The 13,485-nt window shown below is 37.8% G+C and overlaps 1 protein-coding gene across 2 annotated transcripts in view; it reads left to right on the top strand.

Moving 5' to 3' along the window:
* The window catches only part of ABLIM2 (actin binding LIM protein family member 2), a 135,621-nt gene that overhangs the window by 100,293 nt on the left and 21,843 nt on the right, over positions 1-13,485 (top strand). For both annotated transcript variants that reach the window (XM_034064919.1, XM_034064920.1), the window contains 2 exons: positions 10,267-10,319; positions 10,907-11,042. In XM_034064919.1, the coding sequence (XP_033920810.1) occupies positions 10,267-10,319; positions 10,907-11,042 (189 nt within the window). The remainder of the gene's footprint in view (positions 1-10,266; positions 10,320-10,906; positions 11,043-13,485) is intronic.

A 13,485-nucleotide genomic window follows, 5' to 3' on the forward strand; every position in this document is an offset into this window, starting at 1 on the left:
TACCAAAAAGTATACCAGATAAGCTGGTTAAATCAATAAAGCTGCATTGATTAGGAAATAATCTGTGCCTAAACTATAGTCACTGAATCTATTCTCCTTGCCTTTTTTTTTCCGGTGGATATTAACTTTGAATGAACTCCATGTTCTCATGAGACAGTACAGGGGAATGCCGTGAACCTTTGAACCAAAGGCTATATTTTTAGCTAGTTAGTTAAATATCAGAGAGGAGATACTCAGCTACCGCATGTGTCTTTCCTTGAGTCTGTCCTCTCTAGTAACAATATCAATGGGACAGAGACATGAACGGCAAACATTTTCAATGCCTTTTTCTTGACTCTCTTGAACTGTTTGATGTAATAAAGCAAAACTGTTCTTGCTGTTATAACCATTACAGAAAAGGAAGTGACCCTCTGCAGGAACCAGACTTGCAAACTCAACTGAATAGTAGGCACTCATTGCCTTTGGAAAAATAATGGATGCATATTCATTGGGCCCTAACACATTCAGAAGGAGCTCTGCCCACAGTCAGTTGAATTTCACTGTTATAAACAGGAACAGAATCAGGCTTGAGTCTTCCAAATGTGATCCCTAAGAGAAAATTTGGAAGGAAAAAGTTGATGAGATTGAGCTATTTCTTACCATTCTAAAATCTACCTGAAAAGCTCCTTCCCACACCACAAAGCAGTCACCCACACACACATTTCTGGAAGGCTGACACATACCCTGATATTCTCTGAGGCACTACTGAGCAGGTTTTTTTCTGATCTGTTCTCTAAATTTGGATGATGTTATCCAACCTGATGTACTGAGTAAGGAAAAACACTTTTGTGTGCTGCAGTGCATGATTTCGCTGTATGGCAAGCTCTTTACTCGAAAGCTCGCTTGTAGTTGCTTAGCAGCACTCCTGTTAAAATGACTTTCTGTTCAGTGCTACTTGATGTTGTTCAGAGCAGCAGCAATTACTTAGTGCTTCTGTTTGGAGAAAGAAATCCTCTAGTGGCACCTCCTCGTGCCCAAACAATTATTAGTAATGTGATCAAAATAATGTTTTGCAATTCTGCAACACTTTTTATCAAGGAGCTGAAATATTTTGGCAGCAGTAGCTTATAGTGCCTCACAGTGCTCCTGTGAGGCAGGTGAGCCCAGTTATCACTTTCCTGTATAGCTAACCTGAGCCCTGCAGAGGTGTTTAGATTACCTCCTGTTTTACACTGAGTTAATGTCTTACACTGAGTCCAAAAGGAGTCAGATTTGTCCCTGTCCTCTTCCAGGTCTTTTAATTCCTTTCTCTGAGTTTCAGACTGTATATTTTTTTTTCTTTATCTTATTTTCAGTTTTAAGATAAGTGGAATCAAGCTCATTTTAAAAAATGTAAAATTATTAAATCCAAAAATAATACACCACTTAATAATACTGGAAGTAATCTTTGTAAAACCAGCCCTCCATAGTTGCATCAAAAATGTTTCTTTAGGCTTCCAGGAGACAGAAAATGTTAATTTCCCTTGGGAAATTAAACCAGGAAGAATCTTTCTTTTGATTTCAATGAGTTTGTGTCATATTCTCCCAGAGAATGACATGGTTCATCGTTTTTCCAGTGAAAAAAAATAAGATTACTGACTTCTTGTTCTTTCTTCAGAACACTGTAGTCAAGCTCCCATGAAGTGTACTAGGGTGAGCTGTTCTTTATCATGTAGACATGTGATTTAGTTGTGCTCTTTTAAGGATTTTTGTCTTGGAATGTCTTCAGAATAAATCCTGTGAAAACCACACTTCAAGTAAGCTTCGCAGTTCACTGTCATAGAGTGTGATATTCCTAGTACCTATGCTTGGTGTAACTCTTGAGGTGATGGAGTCAGTGAACCGTGCTGAGCCCTGCTGAAAAATACTTACTTAAAATGTGGTGGAAAGTAACTTGCCTTTCTGGAGCGCAACTTCCAGAGCCCATTTGTGTGGCTTTGAAAGCTTGAAAAGAATTAGTCATTAGACTTCAAAAACCTTTGTCTTGCTTCATGCACCATGTGCAGAGATATTAAAGGATCCAGTTTCAGGAGCAGGCTCTGACATCTCCCTCATTAAGCCAGTGGTATCTGTTTGTTGCTTAGTTCTGAACTTAGACAGCTTTTCATGTAACTTGTTATCAAGTGTCCCATCCTCCCAGATAAGATAAAAGCTGACAAGGAAAGAGATATAAACAATGTTATGCTTTTCCTGACAATCCCTTGAAAAGGGAGCTTGGTCTGAGCTCTGGTCAGTTGGCTCCATAAACACAGGGTTAAGAGCTGCCTACCCTGTCAGCAGCCAAAAGACACAAGGAAGTTTTTGTGGTTGACACTTGAGTTCAAAGTAAGATTCTTTCCAAGTTACACAAAACCAGGGAAGAGTTCATGATTCTGTTTCTTGTTCTGCACTCACCAGTAGAGCAGATCACAGCCTGCAGCTTCTTGCAGCACAAGTCAAAACCCAAATGTTTGAAAAATCACTCTTTGGGGATAGTTGTAATTTCTCTAAAACCTTCTTTGAAGTTCTTATTCAGTGTATACCAGGCAAATCTTGAAAGAGAGACATTCTTGGCAAAGTCTCATTTGAGAGATTTAAATTATAGGCTAGATGAAATGAGTGTCGGTAGTACCATCACATGAACTTTCTACATGGGTCTTCAGTTTGCTTTGTTATTAAATACTTATTTTTGTATGAAAGATGTGAAATACAACTCCTCTAGTGTATTTGTCCAAATCAGTGGCGGAATTAAAGTTTAAATGAGCATCAGCTTGTATGAGTGAACCTTTTCCCCCGTTTCATCCTTAATTCTTCCGTTTTGAGCAAGTTAGATGTGATGGCTTTGAAAACCTCTCCACAGAGAAGATCCTTGCATTGAGAAGTTTGCAGATTTGCTGTCTCCTGGTACTTGTGCTTGTATCGTGTACTCTTAAAAGTTTATTCCTTTTAATCAATGCTTCCTTCTGATTCCTTGCTGACCTGTCCTATCCCTAAAGAAGGACTCTAGGTGTGTATGATAACCAGCACCTTGGGGTGCCCAGTGAGTGATTGTTCATGCAGGTTATATACGAATATACATTTTTAATAATATGCTAGGTTTTAAGTAAATGAGGAATTAATACACTCTGAAAATCACTTGAAAACTTTCCTCTTCTTTTTAAATTTAAAGATTCCAATAGTAACATTGCATTTGAGTGAATGACATTACAAGTTTTTTAAGGGGTTTGGAGTCATAAGGGACCTTGCTTAAATGTCTACCACTGCTCTTCACATTCAAACTGGGAGTGACACGGAGGCTTCTTTCAATTGCTAGGGATGGCCAGGCATCTGGGCAGCAAGCAGCAAAGAAAGAAGGAATGCTCATTGAAAACCTGTCACTACTTCTTTCTTTCAAAGAGCAAAGCAGGAATCAAGAAACTGAATAACTGTCTGCTTCCTTGTCTGAGGACAACTTGGCTGCAAGGTGGTTGTGATGCATCAGGATTTTAGTAATTCCATACTCCTTCCCTTACTGTTTGGAAGGACCAGGGGCTATCAGCAAGTGCAGTTGTGATTTCAATTCTCGGCTGCTCAGATTACATTTTTCAATGAGAAATCACTGTTACTGACTACACAATGGTAACAGCCGAAAAGTTTTTGAGTTTTAATTTTTCACCAACTGTGAAAATAACATTTAGAAGGTATTAGTTAGTGTATCATCATGAGATACACAGCACACTCTTCTGATCTCAAATGGCCTGTTTATGCTCCTGCTGGACACAGTGGCACTACCCAGCTGACTTCAGAGGTGCATGTCAAGGCTGACCATGCACCCACTGTTTGTCAACAGAAGCAGAAACCACCTCCATGGGCATGGCCTAGACAGTTATGGTAATCCAATAGTTTTATGGTTATAAAACTTCCCTTCCCTGAAGTCAGAACTCAGTTACAGATCTAGTATCCCTGAGCTGCTGCACGTTCTTTACCCCAAAAAAACCTTGCTATAATTACATCGTTACTAGCCATTAAATTTGTGCTTCATCCACACTAAAACAATAACAGTGAGTTAACAACCATTTTATGTTAGAATAAATGTCATGTTTGGCTTCCAGCTGCTTAACAGTGCTGTAAACTAATAGGATTTTACAAGTCCCAAAAAAGTAGAGCTTTACTTTTTTGTTTGCCAAGCAGCACTATAATGCCATAGAATGTGCTTCGGAGAAATAAACTTGGAAAAAATAGGTGGCACCTAATGAGCCTTTGACAAAACAAGTGTAAAAATAAATAAGCATCAATCCTTTGTATATCTTGAAATTTGGTGAAGTGACTATGGCATTATAGATCTATGACTTGATAATCCAACCTTGTTTGCATAAATAGAGCTGTGGCATGTTACCTGTGGGAAAAAGTTTGCAATTAAGAACCAAATTTCAACATCTGTTTTTATCACTGATATATGCAAGAATATTTGACTTTACTGGAACATCTGTTTTTTAGTCTAGTCCTGCCCTGAGATGAACACCACTGAATGATTTCATTACTGGTTTCAGGGCAGGCCATGAGCCATAGCATTAATCATTTAAAATACTTAATTGATAGATTATTCAGTTAAGACTATGCAAAACACATTGCAAGGCTGTGAATGTTTTTACCTTTCTATTTTCTTCACTGAAGTGCTGTTAAAAAAAAGAAGTTTTAGTTTCACAGTGGGGCAGTTTAATCTGATATTATCTTTCAGATATTCATTACTGATGAGATGTTTGGAGACTAAGGCAATACACTGTGCTGAAAAATAATGGGCTTCACAAGAATCATATACTTAAAACTGTTGGATTAACAAGTCATTCTGAACAAGCTTTTATGCTTGAAATACTCTACTTTGCTTTCCATTTTTTCTTTTATCTGCTTTCTTTGCTCTTCCCCTTGGAGGCAGTGAAAGTGGTCGGAGCACTCCAAGCTTATCCATGTACTCAGACAGCAAATCTTCACCTTCTGTCTATCAGCAGGCTCCTAGGCATTTCCATATCCCAGGTAGGCACGCGCTGCTTAGCTTTTGATCTTCGATTGCTGGCACCTGTTTATTCTCTTCTGAATGTAATCTTTTTTTTCATTAATCTGTGAATTCGAACTTCAAGAAAGGAAAATGTCTGATAAGTGCAAATCTGTTACCTGTTAAACTTCATCTCAGAAATAAAGAAGTTAGAGGGCTGTGTGCCGTGTGGATGTTAAAAACGTAATGTGGTTGTTAAAAACATGTTAGAGGAGGCACACAGTGACAAGTGTTATTAAGCCTACAAAGGTACAATTATTTATAGTGCTGTGGCTGCATAGGTCTGTTGAATTTTTGTGCAGGAGGGAAGTTCGAAGGGGTTTCTGGTTTTGGGGTTTTTTTCTCTTATCCCTCTACTCTCTGAATTAGAGTTATATTAACATAGACTGAAAATAGCTGGAAGACTTGAAAACTCCAAGAGGCTCACTGTGGCTGTGTCTTTGCTTATGTACTATACTGTTTTCAAGTTCACGTTCAGTCAAAAAAGCACATTAAATTTATGTCCATATTGTTTAGCTTTTTGACTGCTAAGAACATCTACCTGCTCAGTGGAATAGCTTATTCATTTTTAGCTTAAAGGGCTAACATTTCTGTAAAGAAACCATAATGAGGAATTGTATCTGCTCAGGTCTGTAACACTAAGTAAATCTGATGTCTGTACAAAGTGATATGAGAACCCTAGACTGTGGCTCTGGGGGCTTTAAACATTTCCTGGAAGGCTGAGTTAGCTACAGAATTAAAAATATATGCAAACTGTAGGATTTTCTATAAGAATATTGAGCATTTCAAATATAAACATCTATATCTGAATGTGTACAGTTTTAATAATTAATGGAGAAATTCCTTTTGCAAGCATGGCTATAATACTAGTCTGTTGTACCTGCACGTGAGTTTTGGTTTAAGTAGTGGCAAGTATCGCCAGTTTGCTTTTGTTGTCTATGAAATATACATTGGTATTCCAGCAAATTATCATCAGGGTGTCTTGAAGCACTTTGAGAGAATTAGGAGGGATTATGCTGCATAGATGGTATAGACAATGTTTTAAATATATAAAGATGATGGTTAAAGCTTCGTTCTCTTGCAATAACCAGTGAATGTCAAACCACTGAATAAATGCTGAAGTCTTTGGTGAAGTGTTTGTACTTTTTAGTGTTGTTGAGAGGAGGCGAGCAGCATTGTCTGAATTGCTTTCTTACTCTTTTATTCTTTCCTTTCTCTTTCCTCTTCCTTAGACACTGGCGTAAAAGATAACATCTATAGGAAACCTCCTATCTACAAACAGCATGGTATAGTCTGCTCTTCTCTGTCGCAGCTTTATCTACATGCCTTTGTAAAAAATGCATATTGACTTCCAAATTTGTTTGGTGTGGTCTTTGCATTTCATTATGTCCCTATAATCTCAAGCAGAAAAGGAAGAAAAGTAATGAAAAAATTAAATAGCATTTTGTATAACATGCTGTCCAAGGATTCAGTAAGTTCTCTAAAACTGGGAGAATGATATTTTGATTTGTCATGGTAATTCATAGCTTATACTAGTTTCAAAGCAGGTTCCTCATTTATGGAATGCTGCAAAACATGTAAATGTTGACAGTTGCTCTCCTGTTTTCAAACCATGCCTTGGGATACCTGTGTTTTTTAAATAATTCTGACTTTTACATTGCTGAGGAAATAAATGGTCATTGATAATTGGTGTATATGAAATACCCACTTTTCATCTGCAAGTTCTTGAAGCTGTAAAACATCAAGAATAAATGTAGTCACATTGCGGAAGTTAGGAGCAAATTAAGTAGCTGATAATATCGGCAAGATGTGGTTGGAAAACCTTTGGTAGACCCAGCAACAAGGTTGCTGTCTGAGTTTCTAAACAACACAAAGAAATATGTGATGTTTTCTGCCACTGAGTGTCTGACTTAAGACCCTAGTAAATATGAAAAATAGCAATATAAAGTCTGTGTTCTTCTATTAATACTTCACTAATGAACATCACTGTGTTGCTGTCAGTGCCTGCCTACTATGTTCTCAGTGATGTTTGACAATGATCTTGCTTTGTGGTACAGGATTAGTAATGGGGAATTCATTTTCCCAAAATGAATTCCACCATTATTCTTTGGAAACAAATATGTAGGGATTCTGCTGCAATAAGGGTGCCTGAAAAGTGCAGAAGTTTTAAAAATTATGCTTTCAGGTAGTTATCATCATTATGTTATCTGTCATGGAAAACAACTGTTATTTCTGGTGTGGAGTAAGTTCTAGTTTGGCTCTGATACAGCAACAGAAGAAGGAAAATTGTCAGCTAATGTCTCCCAACTGAGTGAGTCAGCCTGTGCGTGTTCACTATAACTGGTACTTCATGCTGAAGTAACTGCAGATGGAGATCATCCAGATTTAGATAACCTCTGTGGTTTTTGTGGGTATGGTTTTGAGCAAAGCAAGACTTGCTAATGTTTCAGTGCACTTTAGCTGTTGGTCTTTGATAATTTTCTGCTCACGGTGTCCTAATCTTGGACAAACTAATGTTACCTCTCAGGCAAAAAGATAGGATCTCTTTGGTTTAGGGCTTGAATTAATGTAATCTTTCAACCTTATAGTCTGCCCAAGCTCTCTAATTCTGTCTTGTCTTTAGACACACAGATCACTTGAGGCAACTTCAGGCTGATCAAAAAAAAAGCTACTGACGGGAAAAAATTGCATATTGTAGTGGTGTTTGGAAAGATCATGAGCAAATGCAAAGTTACAGTCATCTGGTGTAAATCAGCATAGCTTCACTGATTTACACAAGCTGACAATATGGCTCCAATGTCCTGTATCCCGGCTGTATCATTTAATTTTATAGACTCTTTGGTTTGAAAAGAGGATTCTAAGTGGCAGCATTTTTTTCTTCCAGGCCAGGCATTTTTATTTCCATTTTCCATCCATCAGATAAGCAGTCGAAGTCTGGATTATGTCAGTTTTTCACTGCTGGACAGAGTTGTTCCTCATAATCACTGGAGGGAGCTGAGAATTAAATTATCAAGTCAGCAATTTCTGTAGATTAACAAGGATATATGTTTTAAACTTTATTTATAGATTATAGGTGTTCTGAAAGTTTACGTTGAAAATGCACACTTTGTTTTCTGCTGAAGAGCAAAGCGTAATTTTCTCTGACTCAAACAAAGAAAAATCTGTGAACTTTCCTTCCAATAAAAAAGAAATTAAAAATAAAACAATAAATAAAACTTACCTTTTGTCCTGGAAGTACTCCTGGCTAGAGCATGAACACGTGAGCAGCTTATGATTCACCTCCTCAAGCTAATGGGACACTGAACTAACACATGCTGAAAAGGAGCCAGAGAACATTCCTTCATTGAAGAGAGCAACTTTGAACAAACAAGCACAAAAATGTTCTATACAGCAAAAAGTGCAAAGAGCTCTTCCAGAACATTTGGCTTTAAAGGTTTCAGTTGCAGCAGTGTCCAATAGATTTGCTGTAGCTTTACCTTCTGTGTTTCTATTGTAAACACCCAATGCCAGAATGAAAAAAGATTGGGGAAAAATGGGGTCTAAAAGCAATCAGGATGAGACCCAAGGTTGGAAAGTGAAGAGTGCAGGAGCCTCCCAGAAAATCAGTGAACCAGGTTTAAGTATTTCTTGCAATGTAGGGACTTTATTTTTCACCTGTCATATATGGATACTTCTTTCTATTTATTTCCTGGAGAAGCAGTTTGCCATCTTGGAAAATGCTCTTATCAAGAAGCTATTAACTAGCTGTGAAAACCTTGAGTTTATTCATAATTTAACTTTTATTTCATGACCCAGCTTTGTTTTGCCACATTAAATTGAGGGGGAAAAAAAAAAGAAAAATCCAAACCTACAGTTGTGGATTTTCTCCTCTAACCCACAGGTTTTTTTCCTTACTGCAATTTGTCAATTTTCTTAAGTATCACCTCTTCAGCAAAACCAGTTAAGGTCTGGATGTGATCTGTGTGATGGCACCAGAAAATGAAACCAAACAGCACTGAAATGCCTATGATGGTAGCCTTTTGCCTGTGTGGTTTAGATAAAGGGCAGATCCTGTCCTGACATGCTAGTGGGGAAACAGAGGGGGCAGACCTGTTCCCAGTTTGCTGCTTGTGTTGCAGTACTTCTGATGATGCGATTTAATCTCCCCACCTTTGTCTCCAAGAATCTAATGTGAGCCTTTTTTATCATCATACTATTTCTATTATTAATAAATATGTTTTCTGGCTACATTGCATTGCATGGGGCTCTTGTGTTGCCCTTTTATTCACGCATTGCAGACAATCCCTTGTTATGATGAGCTCTCATGGCTTAAAATTAATGATCATTGCATTACTCCTTTTTTGTTCCACTAAAACTCTCCCCAAAACAACATTAAGTGATATAAAGGCAAGTAGGACCCAGATTTTGTGAATTTATCTGAAATGATGTAAAATTTGGCACAAACTCTTTCTGCAAGTTTCTGAGGTGTAACTAAGTGTTTGGAATACTCTGCGACATAAAGGGCAATGAAAAACACGTTTGATGGTTGAGAACTATCTAATGAAAAGCTTCTAGGTTTTCAGCTAAGTTTCTTCTCAGCAAGATGGAAAGTTACAAGACAACAAATCAACAGTAAAATATCAGCAATATTTTGTTGTTGAAAGACTCTTTAAGAGGGCAATATAGTCAGAAAGGAGATTGGTCAAAGAACTGTGAATTCTGGAGCCTGACACAGTCTCTCTTGCTGATTTCATAAAGAAGTAATACCACATTTGTTCCAATTTGCCATCACTTCCTGTCCTCCATAGGAGGCCCAGGTGTGTAGACCACAAAATATGTATGTAACCATAAGTACTTTCATGGTCATGGTAATGCAGAAGAATGGGGAAATGACTGCACTCTGTGCAATGACCGTATAAATCTGTCCCTAAATTACGATGTAGGGGTTTTTTTCCCACCGATCATTCCTTCAAAGTAGTTTCTTCCTAAAAAGGTGGGTTTGAAATCCAGCATGAATAAATTGTCTGAATTCTGTGCTTAACTGAAAGATGAGTATTAGTATAATAATTTCAAGACAATTTAAATAGTTCTGTGGAATTATAGCTCTACACATCAAGTTGTCTGCCCAGGAATTTTTTTTTCTTGTTTCTTTCTTTTTATTGTTATAATTTTTAACGCTTGAAAACATTTGGAACAGTCAAAACAGAAAAAGAAAAAAAAAATAATGTGTTCTAATTTTTAAAATTAACTTAATCTTCCAGCAGCAAGAAGATCAGAAGGGGAGGATGGAAGCATGGATCAGGACAGTAAAAAGGTATTTATGACAAAAAACAAAAGGAAGTATTTTATTTATCTTTCTTTAAGCAAGTGTTTTTTAAAACATAATCATATAAAGGTATTCTTTCGCATGACTGAAATAATCATTACTACTTTAGGTCTTTCCAAGGAAATAAAGAAAAGCTGAATCTCTCACTCAGAGGCTTTAGAATCTACATTCTACGGTAAAGAGAGTAGGGATACTGAGATTAAGAATAAACTCATGGATTTTCACTCAGTACATACGTTGGTGATTCAGTTAAGTTTACAGACATTTACTTAGGTTGCATCTTAGCATAGAAGAAAAATATTAACAGCAGATTAGTTACAAGAAAATTACTGCATCTTCAAAAGTGGGGCACAGTGAGCAGCTTAATAAACAGAGAAACTACCCTCAGCCTAGCTGAAAGTGAAATGTTTCTGGTAGCTGTGATGTCTAAATCATGATATAGTCAACTTTTACAATTTGATAAAGGATGCTACAAGTGGCACTGAGCATAAACATGCTGTCAGTTCACCAATTTCCTAGACAGGTGAGGTAGGAGAACTTCATTCAGATGTTGAACAGGCTTTTCCTCTTTCCAGCTGAAGACCAGTTGGCTTATTCTGAAGGGGGATATGGACACCAGAACTAACTCCCCGGATTCAGACACGCGGTCCCTGTCTCTGGCTGCTGACAGAGAAAACTTCCCGAGGGCACAGGAGACTGCCGGTTACTCCAGTGAGTACTGCATCCCCTGGCCACCAGCACTGTCAAGTAGGAATGTGGCAAGGGAAGATGGCCCTGCTACAGCCTAGTCCACACAGCTCTCCAGTTGGCTTTATGTTTCATATCTCTATCATAATTACACCTCTTTGTCAATTTGTTTTGCTGTGGCTTGTAAGTACTAAGTGCTTTCAAATTTCAATAGTAAACCTGTTTATAGTTTCATATTAGTGAAGGAAGTAGCACTGTTTGTACAAATGCTGTATTGTCTCATTGGAGAGCAGACATTCTTTAGCACAAAAACCTGCCCCTCATTAATGCATAAAAGTGCCTATTTATTATGTGCTATTTTCAGTAGACAAGATGGTAGATTATTGGCTTATGCCAATAACTCTTGATACAAATTATGGATTTTGAATATCAGTAGAACCATTTCTTCTGTATCATGATAAGCATAAAGAACACTTTGCTCCAAAGGTTAAGTTAGAATAGGTATTTTTTATCATTGCTCGCAGTTATACCTGTAAGTTCCCTCAAATCTCGCAAGTGGAATAATGGGATAATTTTGTTACTAAATACTGGTCTGAAGACAATACGCCCATGGCTAGCTGTCAGTACCAAAAGTGTGGTCTACACTTTTCTTATTCCATTTTTCAGCAAGTCAGGAGGTGCAGGAAATGTTCATCAGAATCAGGTCTGAATTTTACTTTTAGATTATATAAACAACAAAAAAACAGATTAAATGAATTTTAGCAGCTGTCTGGGCCATTCCTCTCCCTGCTTCCTCCGTTACACCACATGGCTGTAGCAGGTCATCTGAGGTAAACAAGTTGGGGAAGCAGTTTTCCGAAAGAATGCATCCAATGCAAGGCATGTCTGGCAGCAGAACTAGGATGTCAGTCTTGTGGGCATTTTGGTAATGTGATAGCTGGCTCCATCAGCTTATATTAAGGAAATTATGGCTTAGCCATGAAAGGAACAGGAAAAACAGATGGTACAAAGTCTGTCGCAAGGCTGTAACGAGATAAAAAGTTATTTTGGATCATCTATCTTACTGACTAACTTGAAGGGATTTGATTCCTTAGTCCTCACCAGACATCACAGGCATGTGCACAAGGTGCATTGTAGGATTCCCTGTGCAGGTGAAGCCAAGTATGAGCACCTCACACACCTAACATCTAGACACCTAAACCTTTCATTGTAATGCACATGTTGGGTGTGTTTGGGAGCTTCCTGGAGTTGATCTAATGCTTTTCTATAGTCCTATTTTCTATAGATCTATTGATCTGATACTCTCTGTAACAGTCCTTGTACACAGATTTTAAGTAGGGAGAAGTGTGTAGAGACCAAGAACTGTGTTACACAGGAACAATGTACAGTGTCAAAGTCACTCTTCTATACCAGCATTTCTTTTATCATGTTTTTTTTTTTTGTTACTGCTGTTATCTTGGAAATGTGGACCTATAAAAACTAGAAATGCAAAAGGTAGTTCACACCTCTGTCAGTGTCAATATTACTTCTGTGTTGATGCCATATAAATTGTATAATTCATTTTCCATTGCTTTTTACCAGCATTCTCCATCCCTCCTGAAAATTAACCCTGCTACCCAAATAGCAGCAACACAGAATTGAAATTGAATCTTCCTGTTATTTACATTTCCTATTTTTTCTTTTCCTTTGTAATTTTATTCAGCCACCTGACTGTCTTAATACTCATGAACATCCTATGTGATCTCTTCTTTACTTAGTGTTTCCTATTTAGTTCTGAATATTTGTAGTCTGTCACATGCCCTGTTGGCCGTGGAAGAGTAGGAGCTTCTCTGCCTTTTGCACTTATGGTTGAGAACTCTGACATTGATCCCCATCTCTGTGGCATGGTCAGTGAGTATCAATATCAAAGAAAATAAATTTTTGGGGGTATAGCTTTAGTGCCAAGTGGTTACAGCCAGAGTGGAGGAGGATAGCAGGCATCAGACTGTGAATCTCTGGTGATGTGTCCAAGCATACTGTGCAAACAACCCTGTGTACAAACAACCCTGTATTCATCTGCCCAACCTCTGAGTAAACCAGAGAAGGTTTATTCTGCTTTGGAAGATATTTGGCCACATTACATTAGCTGTATGCCCAGAAGAATACATCTAACAAAGCACATTAGTATGAGGCTTATGTAAGTAGCAGGCATCTAGAGTGGAGCTTGCATCTCCTTACATCTGCCTGTGTAAATGTGTTCTTGTATATGTAGATGTTTAATTATCAAACATTTACCATCATTCATTATTTTAATTGTTACATATTTAGGAAAGCAGACAGCTGGCAGGGTGTATAACCCACGTTCTTCTGTGTCCCTGATGTGCTGAGAGGCAACCTCAGAATATCCAGATTAAAGTCAGTATACTGGGAAAAGCAGGAGCCATATCCATGCAGAGAGTTTCTGATATTCAGATAGTGCCTAATTAGA

The sequence above is a fragment of the Melopsittacus undulatus genome, chromosome 7 (assembly GCF_012275295.1).
Source record: "Melopsittacus undulatus isolate bMelUnd1 chromosome 7, bMelUnd1.mat.Z, whole genome shotgun sequence".
NCBI lineage: Eukaryota > Metazoa > Chordata > Aves > Psittaciformes > Psittaculidae > Melopsittacus > Melopsittacus undulatus.